The following is a 22443-nucleotide window of genomic DNA, read 5'->3' as shown; positions in this document are numbered from 1 at the left end:
GAGGTAGAAAAAGCGTTGCAGGAAGATGAAAACCGGCAAGGCTGCGGGTTTGGATGGTATTGCAGTGGAATTTATTAAAAAAGGGGGAGACTGTATTGTTCACTGGTTGGTAAGGTTATTTAATGTATGTATGATTCATGGTGGGGCGCCTGAGGATTGGCGGAATGCTTGCATAGTGCCATTGTACAAAGGGAAAGGGGACAAAGGTGAGTGCTCAAATTACAGAGGTATAAGTTTGTTGAGTATTCCTGAGAAATTATATGGGAGGGTATTGATTGAGAGGGTGAAGGCATGTACAGAGTATCAGACTGGGGAAGAGCAGTGTGGTTTCAGAAGTGGTAGAGGATGTGTGGATCAGGTGTTTGCTTTGAAGAATGTATGAGAAATACTTAGAAAAGCAAATGGATTTGTATGTAGCATTTATGGATCTGGAGAAGGCATATGATAGAGTTGATAGAGATGCTCTGTGGAAGGTATTAAGGATATATGGTGTGGGAGGCAAGTTGTTAGAAGCAGTGAAAAGTTTTTATCAAGGATGTAAGGCATGTGTACGTGTGGGAAGAGAGGAAAGTGATTTGTTCTCAGTGAATGTAGGTTTGCTGCAGGGGTGTGTGATGTCTCCATGGTTGTTTAATTTGTTTATGGATGGGGTTGTTAGGGAAGTGAATGCAAGAGTTTTGGAAAGAGGGGCAAGTATGAAGTCTGTTGGGGATGAGAGAGCTTGGGAAGTGAGTCAGTTGTTGTTCGCTGATGATACAGCGCTGGTGGCTGATTCATGTGAGAAACTGCAGAAGCTGGTGACTGAGTTTGGTAAAGTGTGTGAAAGAAGAAAGTTAAGAGTAAATGTGAATAAGAGCAAGGTTATTAGGTACAGTAGGGTTGAGGGTCAAGTCAATTGGGAGGTGAGTTTGAATGGAGAAAAACTGGAGGAAGTGAAGTGTTTTAGATATCTGGGAGTGGATCTGGCAGCGGATGGAACCATGGAAGCGGAAGTGGATCATAGGGTGGGGGAGGGGGCGAAAATTCTGGGAGCCTTGAAGAATGTGTGGAAGTCGAGAACATTATCTCGGAAAGCAAAAATGGGTATGTTTGAAGGAATAGTGGTTCCAACAATGTTGTATGGTTGCGAGGCGTGGGCTATGGATAGAGTTGTGCGCAGGAGGATGGATGTGCTGGAAATGAGATGTTTGAGGACAATGTGTGGTGTGAGGTGGTTTGATCGAGTAAGTAACGTAAGGGTAAGAGAGATGTGTGGAAATAAAAAGAGCATGGTTGAGAGAGCAGAAGAGGGTGTTTTGAAATGGTTCGGGCACATGGAGAGAATGAGTGAGGAAAGATTGACCAAGAGAATATATGTGTCGGAGGTGGAGGGAACGAGGAGAAGAGGGAGACCAAATTGGAGGTGGAAAGATGGAGTGAAAAAGATTTTGCGTGATCGGGGCCTGAGCATGCAGGAGGGTGAAAGGAGGGCAAGGAATAGAGTGAATTGGAGCGATGTGGTATACCGGGGTTGACGTGCTGTCAGTGGATTGAATCAAGGCATGTGAAGCGTCTGGGGTAAACCATGGAAAGCTGTGTAGGTATGTATATTTGCGTGTGTGGACGTATGTATATACATGTGTATGGGGGTGGGTTGGGCCATTTCTTTCGTCTGTTTCCTTGCGCTACCTCGCAAACGCGGGAGACAGCGAGAAAAAAAAAAAAAAAAAAATGCACCTGGGCATCAGATGAAAGATCATTAGAGACAAGTGTTTTGGGAGCAGCTGAATGAGTGTGTTAGTGGTTTTGATGCACGAGACCGGGTTATAGTGATGGGTGATTTGAATGCAAAGGTGAGTAATGTGGCAGTTGAGGGAATAATTGGTATACATGGGGTGTTCAGTGTTGTAAATGGAAATGGTGAAGAGCTTGTAGATTTATGTGCTGAAAGAGGACTGGTGATTGGGAATACCTGGTTTAAACAGAGAGATATACATAAGTATACGTATGTAAGTAGGAGAGATGGCCAGAGAGCGTTATTGGATTATGTGCTAATTGACAGGCGCTCGAAAGAGAGACTTTTGGATGTTAATGTGCCGAGAGGTGCAACTGGAGGGATGTCTGATCATTATCTTGTGGAGGCGAAGGTGAAGATTTGTAGAGGTTTTCAGAAAAGAAGAGAGAATGTTGGGGTGAAGAGAGTGGTGAGAGTAAGTGAGCCTGGGAAGGAGACTTGTGTGAGGAAGTACCAGGAGAGACTGAATACAGAATGGAAAAAAGTGAGAACAAAGGACGTAAGGGGAGTGGGGGAGGAATGGGAGGTATTTAGGGAATCAGTGATGGATTGCGCAAAAGATGCTTGTGGCATGAGAAGGGTGGGAGGTGGGCAGGTTAGAAAGGGTAGTGAGTGGTGGGATGAAGAAGTAAGATTATTAGTGAAAGAGAAGAGAGAGGCATTTGGACGATTTTTGCAGGGAAATAATGCAAATGAGTGGGAGATGTATAAAAGAAAGAGGCAGGAGGTCAAGAGAAAGGTGCAAGAGGTGAAAAAGAGGGCAAATGAGAGTTGGGGTGAGAGAGTATCATCAAATTTTAGGGAAAATAAAGAGATGTTTTGGAAGGAGGTAAATAAAGTGCGTAAGACAAGGGAACAAATGGGAACTTCAGTGAAGGGGGCTAATGGGGAGGTGAGAAGGAGATGGAGTGAGTATTTTGAAGGTTTGTTGAATGTGTTTGATGATAGAGTGGCAGATATAGGGTGTTTTGGTCGAGGTGGTGTGCAAAGTGAGAGGGTTACGGAAAATGATTTGGTAAACAGAGAAGAGGTAGAAAAAGCGTTGCGGAAGATGAAAACCGGCAAGGCTGCGGGTTTGGATGGTATTGCAGTGGAATTTATTAAAAAAGGGGGAGACTGTATTGTTCACTGGTTGGTAAGGTTATTTAATGTATGTATGATTCATGGTGGGGCGCCTGAGGATTGGCGGAATGCTTGCATAGTGCCATTGTACAAAGGGAAAGGGGACAAAGGTGAGTGCTCAAATTACAGAGGTATAAGTTTGTTGAGTATTCCTGAGAAATTATATGGGAGGGTATTGATTGAGAGGGTGAAGGCATGTACAGAGTATCAGACTGGGGAAGAGCAGTGTGGTTTCAGAAGTGGTAGAGGATGTGTGGATCAGGTGTTTGCTTTGAAGAATGTATGAGAAATACTTAGAAAAGCAAATGGATTTGTATGTAGCATTTATGGATCTGGAGAAGGCATATGATAGAGTTGATAGAGATGCTCTGTGGAAGGTATTAAGGATATATGGTGTGGGAGGCAAGTTGTTAGAAGCAGTGAAAAGTTTTTATCAAGGATGTAAGGCATGTGTACGTGTGGGAAGAGAGGAAAGTGATTTGTTCTCAGTGAATGTAGGTTTGCTGCAGGGGTGTGTGATGTCTCCATGGTTGTTTAATTTGTTTATGGATGGGGTTGTTAGGGAGGTGAATGCAAGAGTTTTGGAAAGAGGGGCAAGTATGCAGTCTGTTGTGGATGAAAGAGCTTGGGAAGTGAGTCAGTTGTTGTTCGCTGATGATACAGCGCTGGTGGCTGATTCACGTGAGAAACTGCAGAAGCTGGTGACTGAGTTTGGTAAAGTGTGTGAAAGAAGAAACTTGAGAGTAAATGTGAATAAGAGTAAGGTTATTAGGTACAGTAGGGTTGAGGGTCAAGTCAACTGGGAGGTAAGTTTGAATGGAGAAAAACTAGAGGAAGTGAAGTGTTTTAGATATCTGGGAGTGGATTTGGCAGCGGATGGAACCATGGAAGTGGAAGTGAATCATAGGGTGGGGGAGGGGGTGAAAATTCTGGGAGCCTTGAAGAATGTGTGGAAGTCGAGAACATTATCTCGGAAAGCAAAAATGGGTATGCTTGAAGGAATAGTGGTTCCAACAATGTTGTATGGTTGCGAGGCGTGGGCTATGGATAGAGTTGTGCGCAGGAGGGTGGATGTGCTGGAAATGAGATGTTTGAGGGCAATATGTGGTGTGAGATGGTTTGATCGAGTAAGTAATAATAGGGTAAGAGAGATGTGAGGTAATAAAAAGAGTGTGGTTGAGAGAGCAGAAGAGGGTGTTTTGAAATGGTTTGGTCACATGGAGAGAATGAGTGAGGAAAGATTGACCAAGAGGATATATGTGTCAGAGGTGGAGGGAACTAGGAGAAGTGGGAGACCAAATTGGAGGTGGAAAGATGGAGTGAAAAAGATTTTGAGTGATCGGGGCCTGAACATGCAGGAGGGTGAAAGGCATGCAAGGAATAGAGTGAATTGGAATGACGTGGTATACTGGGGTCGATGTGCTGTCAATGGATTGAACCAGGGCATGTGAAGCGTCTGGGGTAAACCATGGAAAGTTCTGTGGGGCCTGGATGTGGAAAGGGAGCTGTGGTTTCGGTGCATTATTACATGACAGTTAGAGTCTGAGTGTGAACGAATGGGGCCTTTGTTGTCATTTCCTAGCGCTACCTCACACACGAGGGGGGAGGGGGTTGTTATTCCATGTGTGGCGGGGTGGCGATGGGAATGAATAAAGGCAGACAGCATGAATTATGTACATGTGTATATATGTATATGTCTGTGTTTGTATATATATGTATTCATTGAGATGTATAGGTATGTATATTTGCGGGTGTGGATGTGTATGTATATACATGTGTATGTGGGTGGGTTGGGCCATTCTTTCATCTGTTTCCTTGCACTACCTCGCTAACGCGGGAGACAGCGACAAAGCAAAATAAATAAATAAACATTCTTAAAACATGTATCTCCATGATTCCATTTTTCCCATACAAGTCCAAATTTCCCCATTCTTTCTCCTTATAATTGAAATCCCCATTATCTATGAAAAGTGTATGTTCTAATGCACAATGGATCACAATAATTGGTCCTTCATCTTCTTCATTGTATATTTGTTCTGGATCATCAATATTCTTTAGGAGGATTATATAATATCAACATTATAATATACTTCTTTCCTACAGTTCTTCTCCATTATGTATTGCATGAATGGGCCATTCTCCACTATTTCCTTTGCCTTCTATTTCCCTTCATACTATCATGTACCCTTTGGGATAGCAATGGTGTGATTTCATTCTCATCTCTTTAGTAAGCTTTGTTTCCAAAACAATATCAGGTGTAGTCTCCCTTACACAATCCTTGAATTCCAGTTCTTTATCATTAACTGCTAATCCATCAACATTATCATTACCATCAATCCACCATTAAAGTCCCTTGACACTTTTGACCTTTCTGCAGTGTTGGTGAGGTCGCTCTGTCCAGTTGTTCATTAGGTGTGTCCAGTTTTTTATCTCCTTTGCTTTTATTCCCCTCTCTTCCTCTCACCATATCCAATGAATACCCAGCTGAATTTCACTTTGTCTTAAAGTTTCTTAGCTTACCTAAGTACCTCCTAACTAGATAACTCTAAATCAAACATAATAACTGATCATCCCTTATACTTATATTATTACCACCAATTCTTCTATCTATATCTCTGATGCCCAATCCCTCTGGGAACTACCATCAAGGGAGTGGCCATGGCAAAAAGAGTCTCTTCTTATTCCTGTCCTCACATGCCTCCCACACATGTAAGGACATATCAATTCTTTTCCTTTATCAATAAAATTTTCTATGACATTTGTATAGCCTCTTTTGATAAACTTTCCTTCTTTCTTTCTCCTTTCTTATTCATCTAGTGTATGGGTTTTAAAACAACAATAATCAGTGATTTACATCTATCAACCTGCTTTGCCAATCTTTCTAATTTTGGTGTCACCTACTATTCAGCTAGATCCCTTAGAGCTTTACTTCTATCTCTGACTTTCTAAAAAAAATCTCCCTTTTAGCTAACAAGCATTGGTCCTTTATGCTCTGCACGTGTCTAAACCTTTCATTAACTAGGCTATAAACCTCCTTTATTGCTCAACCACTAACAGAGCATATCATTCTTCCCACAACTTCACTTAATTTCCTGTGTACCTCTGTTTATATGACCCCTGACCTATGTTCAACAACATTAATTTTCATGCTGTCAGCTGATCAGCTACTGAAATTGCTACTGCACCTCCCTGCCCACTATTTTAAACTACTCCTACAGCATCTTCCTACCTACTATTTCAATATCTTCTGTATACATTACAGTCATTTCTTATACTTAACTAGCCTCTACGATATCTAGAAAAGACCCATGTGACACTATCATTTTACTGAATTTGCCATCTCTCTTCTGATTATATACCTTCTCAATACCTTCAACTAAACTGAATCTTTGCTCATATCCATTGCCTATATTTTTCAGATCCGTAAGTTCCTCTCTTATCTCACGACACCTTTCATGATCTTTAACCTGATTCCTCAGTTTCTTTGTTTCCATCTCTAATCTGATTCCATTATCCTTCCAATGACATCAAATATCATCTTCAATCTAACAATCTTTCATGATTCATGCTTTGTCTCTTCCTTTTCTTTTCTTCTTGTAGATTATTTATTTATTTATTTTGCTTTGTCGCTGTCTCCCGCATTAGCAAGGTAGTGCAAGGAAACAGATGAAAGAATGGCCCAACCCACCCACATACACATGTATATACATACACGTCCACACACACAAATATACATACCTATACATCTCAACGTATACATATATATACACACACAGACATATACATATATACAAATGTACATAATTCATACTGTCTGCCTTTATTCATTCCCATCGCCACCCCGCCACACATGAAATAACAACCCCCTCCCCTGTCATGTGCGCGAGGTAGTGCTAGGAAAAGACAACAAAGGCCACATTCGTTCACACTCAGTCTCTAGCTGTCATGTAATAATGCACCGAAACCACAGCTCCCTTTCCACATCCAGGCCCCACAGAACTTTCCATGGTTTACCCCAGACGCTCCACTTGCCCTGGTTCAATCCATTGACAGCACGTCGACCCCAGTATACCACATCGTTCCAATTCACTCTATTCCTTGCACGCCTTTCACCCTCCTGCATGTTCAGGCCCCGATCACTCAAAATCTTTTTCACTCCATCTTTCCACCTCCAATTTGGTCTCCCATTTCTCCTAGTTCCCTCCACCTCTGACACATATATCCTCTTGGTCAATCTTTCCTCACTCATTCTCTCCATGTGACCAAACCATTTTAAACCACCCTCTTCTGCTCTCTCAACCACACTCATCTTGTAGATATGATCACTATTACCTGGTTTTGATACTTCACCTATCCTGAATCCATTTCTCAATGATATCTAATTGAAGAAAAAAAAATCACCCACATGATAGTCTGATGATTCAGCATGCACAGCAATTCCAGACTTCTGACCTTCACATGAATATCAATCATCTTTGCTTTGTATACAGAGGGCACTTTCTCACACATCAGTCTATGTATCTCATGCTACAAATTTCAATTATGCACTAATTTCTATGAGATAAATCATGTACATACAAGATATTAGTACTTCTAAAAATGTTTGAAACTTTACCTGTTTAATATTAGCAGCCATGAACACGACATAAACACAACAGAATCCTAACTGTGTTATCGTAAGAAATGAGTTGAGTATTGAGCGTGCTGTGGATGCAAATTGGCGAAGGGAGGCTGGACCCGTGGAAAAGGCATGGTAGCCAACTTCAGCATAGTCTAGTCCATTTATGCCTAGTCTCTCCTTTAGTTCATGGGCACAATTAACCTGATTGAGAGAAAAAGAGGATAAAAAAAATTCTGAAAGCTGATGCTCATTCTTCATGACAAAGCACTTTTCACTGAAAAAAATTACACTAAATCATTCAACCTGCATCCTCATTCACCCCTCTAGGACAGACTATTACCATCAAAGGCACAAGTCTTTTGGACACTTAATACGTAAAGTAACGCACTAATGTAAAAAAAAGATTCCATATACACTATCTAAAGAGTTCCTCTTACTGGCTGAGTTACTGATCCAAGGCATTTAATTTGGTAGTTTTCCCACAGAATTTTTAAAGTACAGAAATCCTACTAAATACATGTGTCAAGCATTATGTATTCAGAGACCCTTCTGATATATAATAATACAATAACATTAAATATGTGCTTAATATCTATTCTACAAGAATCAAATTAAACTTACTATGGCCATAAGACTTCTGTATTCTCAAAAGAAATTAGATTCTCTTACTAACTCCATTAAAACTTAAGTAAATGTCTATCTTCATCTTGAAAAACCTATTAAACATTACTTCTCAAAACCCAATTTTCTATAGGAATAATGAAATAGCATACCCTTTTGGAGCACAGCTTCCATAGGTTTGCCTTTCCATATGCGACCCAACATTTGTTCCTTGAAACAGGACATTTAAAAAGTGCACCGGTGGATTTGCTAGGGTAACTATAAGCTGCCAAGAACCATGATACATTCACCCATAAGAAAGAAAATAGCCTTAGTCATAGTATGATAGCTATAGTGACTACATCCCCAGCTTCATCACTGGAAGTTTTACAATCCATATACAGGTCATGACGTACAATATTTGACTATGCTTTATTCTTTTGGATGTTGCACCAAAATAATGTCCAGCATAAGGCATTACATCACAGCATAAATGGAACAACATAAGCTAACAGAAGCATATGACATGCACTGTGGTAAGCTGACAGTCATTATGATGAAAGCTGTTATTGGTTGAAGGGTATTATATTGCTCCACAGTGACTGGCTGTGACACCTTTGTCTTCACTTATATGTTCTTGCTTTTCTTGAGCTGACTTATATCTGAGTGCATACTGCACTATTACCTGACAAACATGTGTATGAGCTAGCTACTTCATGTTCATAGCTTTTCATTCTTCACAAATGTTGAATCAATGAGCAAAAACATAATCAAGTGGTGTTGGACAGAGTTCATATCAATATGAGGTCATGTTACATTATAAATATGTTTCACAAGAGTAAATCTAAACAACTTACCAGCATATGCATACAATGGATGCAGATGAGAGCTATGAAAGGTAGCAAAGCTGTACCAGTAAAGAGCCCAGAGTTCTTGAGAGCATCTGGCATAGCAAGAATGCCTGTGCCGATATTTCCCTTAATGAGGTGAATCAATGTTTCACAGTTTCTGAAGAAAGTCATAATCTATTAGAATTACAATCAAATACACAATAAACTTATTTCTAGTAAAAAGACTAAAATCTGCACTGACAGGGGAAGCTTAAAGGACATATGTTCAGCAATCTGTCCAAAACAATATACTGTAAAATAAAGAAATCATAATCTACACTTTTCAACACCTATCTTCCAATCACAAGCCAATCAAGGCCCTTAGAAACAAAAACAATCACCATGTCTTTCTCCTCCCCATTGGGATCACTGAAGAAGCAGCCATAGTAACTGACAGGAACATACTAGCAAAAGAAGAGCCTGGTCTCCTAGCAGCACATGGTGATGGCTAAATGTAATCCTTCATACCTTCCTTGCATCAGTGCAAAACTCAACTGCTTCACCCTAAAACAATTTCATGCACTCAAATAAACTAATAACAAATATTTAAACAGCCACTTATCTACATGTGAAGCTGATAATTATTTCCTTTCTGCCACAAAGTATCTCCAAGAAAAATAGTAATACACAGCTATATTTATATCATTTATTATACTTTGTCGCTGTCTCCCACGTTAGTGAGGTAACGCAAGGAAACAGACGAAAGAATGGCCCAACCCACGTATATACAGATGTATATACATACACGTCCACACACACACACACATATACATACCTATACATTTCAACGTATACATACATATACATATACAGACATATACATATATATATGTCTGTATATGTGTATACAGTATGAATTATGTACATGTGTATATATGTATAAGTCTGTGTGTGTATATATATGTATACGTTGAGATGTATAGGTATGTATAAGTGCACGTGTGGACGTGTATGTATATAAATGTGTATGTGGGTGGGTTAGGCCATTCTTTAGTCTGTTTCCTTGCACTACCTCGCTAACGCAGGAGACAGCGACAAAGTATAATAATAAATAATAAGTAAATAAACATATATACACATGTACTTAATTCATACTTGCTGCCTTTATTCATTCCTGTCACCACCCTGCCACACACGAAATGACAATCCCTTCCCCCCGCATGCGTGCGAGGTAGCGCTAGGAAAAGACAACTAAGGCCGCATTCATTCACACTCAGTCTCTAGCTGTCGTGTATAAAGCACCGAAACCACAGCTCCAATACACAGCTAAAGATAATATAAATATACTGCAACCAAGAAACAAGTAACAGTCATCATAAAAAAGTAGAAAATGGTAATTTACAACTCATTTGCAGAAAGATAAATAATTATCCTGACTCTATGGCAGGAGATGCTACTAGTTTACTTAAAAAGAGTTCACACTGTGTCAAATGGGTCTTGAACAAATGACTTTACAAACTTACAAACAAATCTGAGCTCTCTAACTCTCTAAAAGATGTAGAGTACTTGGGTCTTACAGCAACAACCTCTGAAAATTTGATCTCCAGTGATCAAAGGGTACTGCTCCATTTAACCATGGAAGACTTATATCTAATACAAAAATAGTCATGCGTGCATAGTGCCATTGTACAAAGGCAAAGGGGATAAGAGTGAGTGCTCAAATTACAGAGGTATAAGTTTGTTGAGTATTCCTGGTAAATTATATGGGAGGATATTGACTGAGAGGAAGAAGGCATGTACAGAGCATCAGATTGGGGAAGAGCAGTGTGGTTTCAGAAGTGGTAGAGGATGTGTGGATCAGGTGTTTGCTTTGAAGAATGTATGTGAGAAATACTTAGAAAAGCAAATGGATTTGTATGTAGCATTTATGGATCTGGAGAAGGCATATGATAGAGTTGATAGAGATGCTCTGTGGAAGGTATTAAGAATATATGGTGTGGGAGGCAAGTTGTTAGAAGCAGTGAAAAGCTTTTATCGAGGATGTAAGGCATGTATACGTGTAGGAAGAGAGGAAAGTGATTGGTTCTCAGTGAACGTAGGTTTGCAGCAGGGGTGTGTGATGTCTCCATGGTTGTTTAATTTGTTTATGGATGGGGTTGTTAGGGAGGTGAATGCAAGAGTTTTGGAAAGAGGGGCAAGTATGAAGTCTGTTGGGGATGAGAGAGCTTGGGAAGTGAGTCAGTTGTTGTTCGCTGATGATACAGCGCTGGTGGCTGATTCATGTGAGAAACTGCAGAAGCTGGTGACTGAGTTTGGTAAAGTGTGTGAAAGAAGAAAGTTAAGAGTAAATGTGAATAAGAGCAAGGTTATTAGGTACAGTAGGGTTGAGGGTCAAGTCAATTGGGAGGTAAGTTTGAATGGAGAAAAACTGGAGGAAGTGAAGTGTTTTAGATATCTGGGAGTGGATCTGGCAGCGGATGGAACCATGGAAGCGGAAGTGGATCATAGGGTGGGGGAGGGGGCGAAAATTCTGGGAGCCTTGAAGAATGTGTGGAAGTCGAGAACATTATCTCGGAAAGCAAAAATGGGTATGTTTGAAGGAATAGTGGTTCCAACAATGTTGTATGGTTGCGAGACGTGGGCTATGGATAGAGTTGTGCGCAGGAGGATGGATGTGCTGGAAATGAGATGTTTGAGGACAATATGTGGTGTGAGGTGGTTTGATCGAGTAAGTAACGTAAGGGTAAGAGAGATGTGTGGAAATAAAAAGAGCGTGGTTGAGAGAGCAGAAGAGGGTGTTTTGAAATGGTTCGGGCACATGGAAAGAATGAGTGAGGAAAGATTGACCATGAGAATATATGTGTCAGAGGTGGAGGGAACGAGGAGAAGAGGGAGACCAAATTGGAGGTGGAAAGATGGAGTGAAAAAGATTTTGTGTGATCGGGGCCTGAACATGCAGGAGGGTGAAAGGAGGGCAAGGAATAGAGTGAATTGGAGCGATGTGGTATACCGGGGTTGACGTGCTGTCAGTGGATTGAATCAAGGCATGTGAAGCGTCTGCGGTAAACCATGGAAAGCTGTGTAGGTATGTATATTTGCGTGTGTGGACGTATGTATATACATGTGTATGGGGGTGGGTTGGGCCATTTCTTTCGTCTGTTTCCTTGCGCTACCTCGCAAACGCGGGAGACAGCGACAAAGCCAAAAAAAAAAAAAAAAAAAAAAAAAATAGTCATCCTTTATGAGAAATGCCTCAATAAGATACACTCATTTTCTAATGCATCCATAAAAAACTAGACATTCCAGGTATAAATACTACAAATACAGATAATCCTGTCCTGTCAAAGGTTCCTAGTTACTGAATCCCAGCTTACATTTCTAACATTACCCTTGACTTGGCATTAAACCTGACTTTATACAAATGCATTTAAGATGGTGAGCACTGGTTTGAAAATAAGTTATAAGAGCAGGAAAACACTTTTGAATATCTAACTCACTACTATGCAACACAGCATTTTTTTTATTGGTAAGCTTCTTGTAATATAACCAATAGCCATGAGGTCACATTAAGCTGACTTAGTGGTGGGACATCTTTATTGTATTACTGTTTGCTTGTACTTATCATATAATGCCACCCCAATCCAGGACTAGATATCAATCATAATATCTGATTTATAACAAAATGACTCACTGCTGATGCTATCTAAAACCTGTTGTCCTACTCTAGGAATAGGCATAAGTCAAATATCTATATCAGCAGAAGTTAGACAAAATACTTAATACCAATCCAGTGAAAAGTTAATGTCAGCAGAGCTTAAAAAAAGCAAAGCCAGCCATCTCAACGAACAGCCTCAAAATCACAAAAATCTTTTGCTAAATCATAGCCCTCCTTGAAAATGTCTTTTCTCCACTCATCAAACGTCACAAGGGTAAAGGTTTTCAGAGCGCTTGGTTGATGAGGAGGTACCAAGTGAGAAGATACCAACTGCTTGTGGAATCTGTCAACAGAGCTGATATTTGTTTGCACTGGTTAACTGCCAACAAGTAAATGTTAAGGGCAAGGCCAACATAATTGGAACATATGAAAAATCTTCCACAAAATGCTTTGTCCTGGTGAGTCACAGATTGGCACAAAAGCACTAATATCCTAAATATGTAATCCACGAGTCCATGAGTAAATCAAATTTAAATCTTTAACCAGTTAACAAACAAAAAACTAAATAAACTTACGTGGTTTGTTGATGTGCATCATCAATGTGGTGACCAGAAGCCGTGAGGCCTGAATCATCTTCATTGTCATCTTCATCAGATCTACGGTCATCGTAGCTCTGAGAAACCAATGTTTTTCCCTGCTCTGGGTCAGGACTAGGATCTGACCCTGTGAGTAATGGGCGGTGTTCTTGTGTGCCCCCTGGCATGGCTGGTCCCTAATAAAATAAAATTTGTACACTGCAGTAGATTTCCAAGATAAAACATGGCTGGTCCATAAAAAATAAAATAAATTTGTATAATACATCTAAATTCCAAGATAAAACATAACTAAGACAATAAGATGGACTACTATTCAGTTTATTATCGCAGCTATATCAAAGGACTTACATGTTAATTGATAGGCGCGCGAAAGAGAGACTTTTGGATGTTAATGTGCTGAGAGGTGCAACTGGAGGGATGGCTGATCATTATCTTGTGGAGGCGAAGGTGAGGATTTGTAGAGGTTTTCAGAAAAGAAGGGAGAATGTTGGGGTGAAGAGAGTGGTGAAAGTAAGTGAGCTTGGGAAGGAGACTTGTGTGAGGAAGTACCAGGAGAGACTGAGTACAGAATGGAAAAAGCTGAGAACAATGGAAGTAAGGGGAATGGGGGAGGAATGGGATGTATTTAGGGAATCAGTGATGGATTGTGCAAAAGATGCTTGTGGCATGAGAAGAGTGGGAGGTGGGTTGATTAGAAAGGGTAGTGAGTGGTGGGATGAAGAAGTAAGATTATTAGTGAAAGAGAAGAGAGAGGCATTTGGACGATTTTTGCAGGGAAAAAATGCAATTGAGTGGGAGATGTATAAAAGAAAGAGACAGGAGGTCAAGAGAAAGGTGCAAGAGGTGAAAAAAAGGGCAAATGAGAGTTGGGGTGAGAGAGTATCATTAAATTCTAGGGAGAATAAAAAGATGTTCTGGAAGATGGTAAATAAAGTGCGTAAGACAAGGGAGCAAATGGGAACTTCAGTGAAGGGCGCAAATGGGGAGGTGATAACAAGTAGTGGTAATGTGAGAAGGAGATGGAGTGAGTATTTTGAAGGTTTGTTGAATGTGTTTGATGATAGAGTGGCAGATATAGGGTGTCTTGGTCGAGGAGGTGTGCAAAGTGAGAGGGTCGGGGAAAATGATTTGGTAAACAGAGAAGAGGTAGTAAAAGCTTTGCGGAAGATGAAAGCCGGCAAGGCAGCGGGTTTGGATGGTATTGCAGTGGAATTTATTAAAAAAGGGGGTGACTGTATTGTTGACTGGTTGGTAAGGTTATTTAATGTATGTATGACTCATGGTGAGGTGCCTGAGGATTGGCGGAATGCATGCATAGTGCCATTGTACAAAGGCAAAGGGGATAAGAGTGAGTGCTTAAATTACAGAGGTATAAGTTTGTTGAGTATTCCTGGTAAACTATATGGGAGGGTATTGATTGAGAGGGTGAAGGCATGTACAGAGCATCAGATTGGGGAAGAGCAGTGTGGTTTCAGAAGTGGTAGAGGATGTGTGGATCAGGTGTTTGCTTTGAAGAATGTATGTGAGAAATACTTAGAAAAGCAAATGGATTTGTATGTAGCATTTATGGATCTGGAGAAGGCATATGATAGAGTTGATAGAGATGCTCTGTGGAAGGTATTAAGAATATATGGTGTGGGTGGCAAGTTGTTAGAAGCAGTGAAAAGTTTTTATCGATGATGTAAGGCATGTGTACGTGTAGGAAGAGAGGAAAGTGATTGGTTCTCAGTGAATGTAGGTTTGCGGCAGGGGTGTGTGATGTCTCCATGGTTGTTTAATTTGTTTATGGATGGGGTTGTTAGGGAGGTGAATGCAAGAGTTTTGGAAAGAGGGGCAAGTATGAAGTCTGTTGGGATGAGAGAGCTTGGGAAGTGAGTCAGTTGTTGTTCGCTGATGATACAGCGCTGGTGGCTGATTCATGTGAGAAACTGCAGAAGCTGGTGACTGAGTTTGGTAAAGTGTGTGAAAGAAGAAAGTTAAGAGTAAATGTGAATAAGAGCAAGGTTATTAGGTACAGTAGGGTTGAGGGTCAAGTCAATTGGGAAGTAAGTTTGAATGGAGAAAAACTGGAGGAAGTAAAGTGTTTTAGATATCTGGGAGTGGATCTGGCAGCGGATGGAACCATGGAAGCGGAAGTGAATCATAGGGTGGGGGAGGGGGCAAAAATTCTGGGAGCCTTGAAGAATGTGTGGAAGTCGAGAACATTATCTCGGAAAGCAAAAATGGGTATGTTTAAAGGAATAGTGGTTCCAACAATGTTGTATGGTTGCGAGGCGTGGGCTATGGATAGAGTTGTGCGCAGGAGGGTGGATGTGCTGGAAATGAGATGTTTGAGGACAGTGTGTGGTGTGAGGTGGTTTGATCGAGTAAGTAATGTGAGGGTAAGAGGGATGTGTGGAAATAAAAAGAGCGTGGTTGATAGAGCAGAAGAGGGTGTTTTGAAATGGTTTGGGCACATGGAGAGAATGAGTGAGGAAAGATTGACCAAGAGGATATATGTGTCGGAGGTGGAGGGAACGAAGAGAAGTGGGAGACCAAATTGGAGGTGGAAAGATGGAGTGAAAAAGATTTTGAGTGATCGGGGCCTGAACATGCAGGAGGGTGAAAGGAGGGCAAGGAATAGAGTGAATTGGATCGATGTGGTATACCGGGGTTGACGTGCTGTCAGTGGATTGAATCAGGGCATGTGAAGCGTCTGGTGTAAACCATGGAAAGCTGTGTGGGGCCTGGATGTGGAAAGGGAGCTGTGGTTTCGAGCATTATTGCATGACAGCTAGAGACTGAGTGTGAACGAATGAGGCCTTTGTTGTCTTTTCCTAGCACTACCCCGCACACATGAGGGGGAGGGGGAAGGTATTCCATGTGTGGTGAGGTGGCAATGGGAATGAATAAAGGCAGACAGTGTGAATTGTGTGCATGGGTATATATGTATGTGTCTGTGTGTGTATATATATGTGTACATTGAGATGTATAGGTATGTATATTTGCGTGTGTGGACGTGTATGTATATACATGTGTATGGGGGTGGGTTGGGCCATTTCTTTCGTCTGTTTCCTTGCGCTACCTCGCAAACGCGGGAGACAGCGCAAAAAAAAAAAAAAAAAAAAGATTCATGGTGAGGTGCCTGAGGATTGGCTGAATGTTTGCATAGTGCCATTGTACAAAGGCAAAGGGGACAAAGGTGAGTGCTTAAATTACAGAGGTATAAGTTTGTTGAGTATTCCTGAGAAATTATATGAGAGGGTATTGATTGAAAGGGTGAAGGAATGTACAGAGCATCAGATTGGGGAAGAGCAGTGTGGTTTCAGAAGTGGTAGAGGATGTGTGGACCAGGTGTTTGCTTTGAAGAATGTATGTGAGAAATACTTAGAAAAGCAAATGGATTTGTATGTAGCATTTATGGATCTGGAGAAGGCATATGATAGAGTTGATAGAGATGCTCTGTGGAAGGTATTAAGAATATATGGTGTGGGAGGCAAGTTGTTAGAAGCAGTGAAAAGTCTTTATTGAGGATGTAAGGCATATGTACGTGTAGGAAGAGAGGAAAGTGATTTGTTCTCAGTGAATGTAGGTTTGCGGCAGGAGTGTGTGATGTCTCCATGGTTGTTTAATTTGTTTATGAATGGGGTTGTTTGGGAGGTAAATGCAAGAGTTTTGGAAAGAGGGGCAAGTATGAAGTCTGTTGTGGATGAGAGAGCTTGAGAAGTGAGTCAGTTGTTATTTGCTGATGATACAGCGCTGGTGGCTGATTCAAGTGAGAAAATGCAGAAGCTGGTGACTGAGTTTGGTAAAGTGTGTGAGAGAAGAAAGTTACAAGTAAATGTGAAAAAGAGCAAGGTTATTAGGTACAGTAGGGTTGAGGGTCAAGTCAATTGGGAGGTAAGTTTGAATGGAGAAAAACTGGAGGAAGTAAAGTGTTTTAGATATCTGGGAGTGGATCTGGCAGCAGATGGAACCATGGAAGTGGAAGTGAATGGGTGGGGGAGGGGGCAAAAATTCTGGGAGCCTTGAAGAATGTGTGGAAATCGAGAACATTATCTCGGAAAGCAAAAATGGGTATGTTTGAAGGAATAGTCGTTCCAACAATGTTGTATGGTTGCAAGGCGTGGGCTATGGATAGAGTTGCGTGCAGGAGAGTGGTTGTGCTGGAAATGAGATGTTTGAGGACAAGACGTGGTGTGAGGTGGTTTGATCGAGTAAGTAATGTAAGGGTAAGAGAGATGTGTGGAAATAAAAAGAGTGTGGTTGAGAGAGCAGAAGAGGGTGTTTTGATATGGTTTGGTCACATGGAGAGAATGAGTGAGGAAAGATTGACCAAGAGGATATATGTGTCAGAGGTGGAGGGAACGAGAAGTGGGAGACCAAATTGGAGGTGGAGAGATGGAGTGAAAAAGATTTTGAGTGATTGGGGCCTGAACATGCAGGAGGGTGAAAGGCATGCAAGGAACAGAGTGAATTGGAACGATGTGGTATACTGGGGTCGACGTGCTGCCAATGGATTGAACCAGGGCATGTGAAGCGTCTGGGGTAAACCATGGAAAGTTCTGTGGGGCCTGGATGAGGAAAGGGAGCTGTGGTTTCAGTGCATCATTACATGACAGCTAGAGACTGAGTGTGAATGAATGGGGCCTTTGTTGTCTTTTCCTAGTACTACCTCACACACATGAGGGGGGAGGGGGTTGTTATTCCATGTGTGGGGAGGTGACGATGGGAATAAATAAAGGCAGACAGTATGAATTACGTACATGTGTATATATATATATATGTCTGTGTGTGTATACATATGTATACATTGAGATGTACAGGTATGTATATTTGCGTGTGTGGACGTGTATGTATATACATGCGTATGTGGGTGGGTTGGGCCATTCTTTCGTCTGCTTCCTTGCGCTACCTCGCTAATGTGGGAGACAGCGACAAAGCAAATAAATAAATAAATAATAATAAATACCAAAGGACATACCATCACTCCATCAGATTCATATAGGAAAGTTTACAGTAGTAGAGTTCATTCAGAAATAAGTTTACCAATTCTGTGACAAGTTTACTGAAAGTGGGGAGACTTTGAAGCTAGGGGAAAATGTAGGGTTAAATATGGTAAGACAAAGTAAAACAAATTACAACAAGTAGAACATGTGAAAACCTCATCCAACCTTAATCTGGGGCCAAGTTATTTAAATTTTCAAGGTTACAGTGGAAATATATCAGTACTGTTGTTGTGTACTTCCTTGAGAAAAAATGGGTAAAATTACTAATTTGGACATCCACCTGGTTGGAAGTTGAAATCATGTTTTTCCGATGGTTTCTGATGTCTTTCACACAATTCTGATCTTCGTTTCTACCACAAATCACTACCTTTGGAGATATCCCACCTTTTCCATGGATAGCGAGGGAGGCCCCCAGTGGGTACCAAACTTTGAGCGGGGAAAATCACAAGTAGTAGTAGTTAGTGATAAAAATGAAAGTCAGATCTTTCAAAAGACACCAAACCTAACCTAACAAACATTCACGGGATGTCCGAAATGGTAATAATATCCAAAAACAAAACTTACTGAGTTTTTGTAATATAAGGTTCACCAATATGTTTTTAAATTTAAATTTCTGTAATTTTTGGTTACAAAACATTATCTGAAAAAAAAAATACTCTCAAACTTTCAAATGAGAATGATCAAAAGTCTTCCTTTGAAACAGTAGCAATTGGATGAGGGCAAAAGATTATAACATTTAAATATTTACATAAAAGCCAAAAACATGGTAATTCCCACCCCATACAAAAGTGATAATTTTCTCTTCCAAAACATTTTTTTCTTGTTTTCAGTCACCATCCCCCACGTTTTCCGTTACCTTCAATACCCTGCCCACTTTCGTTTATTCTTTTAATTGTGTGTCTACTTTGTTTCAGAGTTCACTGTTTATGTATTCTGCCAAAATACACTTACTCACAAGTGTTGTACTAATTATAACAAATACAATTTTCTATGATATGCTTTAGTTAATATCACTGCAGCAAATGTAGAAAAAAAAATCTATAAGATCCTACATTCAGTGCTTCTTTATGCTACAATCTATCAATGACCATGTATCTCACCTTTATTGCTCCCGTCATCAATATATATATATATATATATATATATATATATATATATATATATATATATATACATATATATATATATATATATATATATATATATATATATATATATATATTTTTTTTTTTCATACTATTCGCCATTTCCCGCGATAGCGAGGTAGCGTTAAGTACAGAGGACTGGGCCTTTGAGGGAATACCCTCACCTGGCCCCCTTCTCTGTTCCTTCTTTTGGGAAAAAAAAAAAAAAAAGAGGGGAGGATTTCCAGCCCCCCCGCTCCCTTCCCTTTTAGTCGCCTTCTACGACACGCTGGGAATACGTGGGAAGTATTCTTTCTCCCCTATCCCCAGGGATAATATATATAGGGGACAAAGAATACTTCCCACGTATTCCCTGCGTGTTGTAAAAGGCGACTAAAAGGGGAGGGAGCGGGGGGCTGGAAATCCTCCCCTCTCGTTTTTTTTTTTAATTTTCCAAAAGAAGGAACAGAGAATTGGGCCAGGTGAGGGTATTCCCTCAAAGGCCCAGTCCTCTGTTCTTAACGCTACCTCACTAATGCGGGAAATGGCGAACAGTTTGAAAGAAAGATATATATATATATATAATGATATCACTATTTGCTGTGACAAATACTAGTCATCAAAATATGAAATATGACTATCTAATTAATGCCTGGAGATGACAAAGCTACTACATATATAACTCATAGGTGTGGACACAGGTGATTATCATGCTGAAATATCCAATCCCTTGTATTTAATGTTTAATAATACCACTGAGAATATTTCTTGTTCAAAATACTAATTTGATACCATACAAACTACTGCAAACTTTTTTTTTTTTTATCATTTTGAAAATTTTGAAAATTCCAGCATATACCTTATTAGCATAATGGGTAAATCTTATATAACTCGTCAATTTTCATGACTTCAATGAATCATGATAGTTTTATATATATAATATATATATATATATATATATATATATATATATATATATATATATATATATATATATAGGAAGTTCTTTGTGGTAAAAACTTTTTCAGGGTTGGTGAGTACTCACTCACGAGTATTGATCCCAGCCCTATGGCTTGAGTCAACCTCAGAGTAACCTAGATGAGGAAGGACTCCACAACATGACTAATGACTCTTAATCATAACCCTAGGGGTTGTTACAACCTACCTTAGGCAGGAGACTCAGCACATGGTACTAAAATACGTGAATGAAATAAAACCTGACCCATAACCACACTGGATTGAAGTACCCTGTTCCTCTCAAATATATTTACATGTACATCCCGTACCTTGAACACCTTGAAGTGGTAAAATAAAGCGATGTAGAACACAGGTGATTTACATTTGTTTTGTTGTCCCCACAACTCTTACTACCTGACGTCTCAACCCTTTATCTCCTCCCAACCCCAGCCTACGAGACGTTTTCCCTTAACCTCATGCCCACTAGTTTTTAACCCCATTTATCTTCCCATGGACACTTAAACTTTGAATTCATGTGGACCAACACTTGGCCATGAGTAGATCGGGACATACATAATAAGATAGCGTAGCCTCATTCTCCACAGTGCGGCCATGGCATCGAATGCGGTACAGGTTGATCCAATGGCGTGGCTTCAAGCCAAGATGGCGGAAGGTTCAAATTTTCCCCCTGACAGCAAACTTGATAAGGATTGTATCTGTTTCTTGCTTCACTGTCTTATTACATTAATGGGTGGCATACAAATATTACATTACCGTGAAAGCTAATGTACCTAGATCTTATTTATCTTTTGCTTATCTATCCTTATCTATGTATCCCCGTCTCTCTCTCTCTCTCTCTCTCTCTCTCTCTCTCTCTCTCTCTCTCTCTCTCTCTCTCTCTCTCTCTCTCTCTCTGTATATATATATATATATATATATATATATATATATATATATATATATATATATATATATATATGAAATGCTAGGAAATAAACCAGCAGATGTGTGAGTATGAAGAAATTTGAGATTTCAATTTGAGTTCTGGATACAAGAGCAAAAATGGAGACACACTTACCACGTCTACCTACAGTGCATCTTAACATGGTTTCCCATTTGGTGACCTAACCACATATTTTCTCCTCTGGCGACCTAATTAAGTAGCTTCACAGAGGGTAAACATTTGGACAAACACATGAATCATTTACCTCGTTTGTTTGTACTATATTTGACAGCTATTCATATATGACACAAAGATGAATGAATATTTGGTAGGTTGTAACAGATAAGCAGTTGATGGTGATAAGCACACTGACCAGAGTGGGATTAATAACATGGATGTCGTGGGGGAAGTAAATGACTTTGGCTTAGCCTGTCTCCCTGGGGTTATTCTGGTAATCAATTTTCACAAATCACAGATCCGTCATTATAACATCTAAAATGCTCATAGCTTATATGGGGTCCCATGTATATTCGCCCCACCCCTCTACGTTTTTCTAGACTGGGTTAAATTAGTGGGGCACAAAATCTAACCAATTCTAACCTAAACAAGAAAACCTGGTTAGTTATATTCATGTGACCCCTTAAATTAATACATATGTTCAAAGCAGACTGAAAATAAGCAGGAGTCTATTACATTTCCTTCAAGAACAGAGTATTTAAATTGTTTTTCCCTCAGACTTCATGACGGTTATAAGAGGAAATATGTCGTAAAAAAAAAGGCCGCTGCTGACAATGCACACTATGGTGATTATACATTGATTTTTCTCCCAAATGACCAACACATAATCACTCACAACCTTCACATGAAATTGTACACATGTGCCCACTCACATCCTTAGGACAATGATGGATGTCTTTCCTTTTATCGTATAGTGGTATGTAAAGCCACCAGTATATCATGCTTTGCGAGGGTTGGAAAAAATATCTTTGAAATTTATATGGGAGGGTATGACGTGTCTTGTGTCCATTGTTTTCCTTGTGTTATGAATCAATATAAACTTAATTTGACTATGGCAAGACACTTGTTTATAATCTATATTAGGATCTTAAATCTTATGAATTTACCAGAACACTCCCCCTTACCACCCCATCCATAAACAGGTTAAACAGCCACGGTGACATCACCCTTGATGTAAACCAATCTTCACCACGAACCACATATCCTCCTCTATTA

At 40.1% G+C, this 22443-nt stretch overlaps 1 protein-coding gene across 3 annotated transcripts in view; it reads right to left on the bottom strand.

Moving 5' to 3' along the window:
• Positions 1 to 22443, bottom strand: part of LOC139751029 (neutral amino acid uniporter 4-like) — a 65159-nt gene that overhangs the window by 23719 nt on the left and 18997 nt on the right. The window contains exons 1-4 of one of the 3 annotated variants that reach the window (XM_071666133.1): positions 20841 to 20924; positions 13178 to 13374; positions 8975 to 9125; positions 7512 to 7718 (exon numbers count right to left, since the gene is read on the bottom strand). In XM_071666133.1, the coding sequence (XP_071522234.1) occupies positions 7512 to 7718; positions 8975 to 9125; positions 13178 to 13365 (546 nt within the window). In that variant the 5' untranslated portion in view covers positions 13366 to 13374; positions 20841 to 20924. Of the gene's footprint in view, positions 1 to 7511; positions 7719 to 8974; positions 9126 to 13177; positions 13375 to 20596; positions 20753 to 20840; positions 20925 to 22443 lie in introns of those variants that run through there. The other 2 variants (XM_071666132.1, XM_071666131.1) reach the window with 2 other exon arrangements.

The sequence above is a fragment of the Panulirus ornatus genome, chromosome 10, assembly GCF_036320965.1.
Source record: "Panulirus ornatus isolate Po-2019 chromosome 10, ASM3632096v1, whole genome shotgun sequence".
In the NCBI taxonomy this organism is placed as follows: Eukaryota; Metazoa; Arthropoda; class Malacostraca; order Decapoda; family Palinuridae; genus Panulirus; species Panulirus ornatus.
The sequence above is the reverse complement of the archived record's forward strand: the minus strand, read 5'-3'. Positions and strand labels throughout refer to the sequence as shown.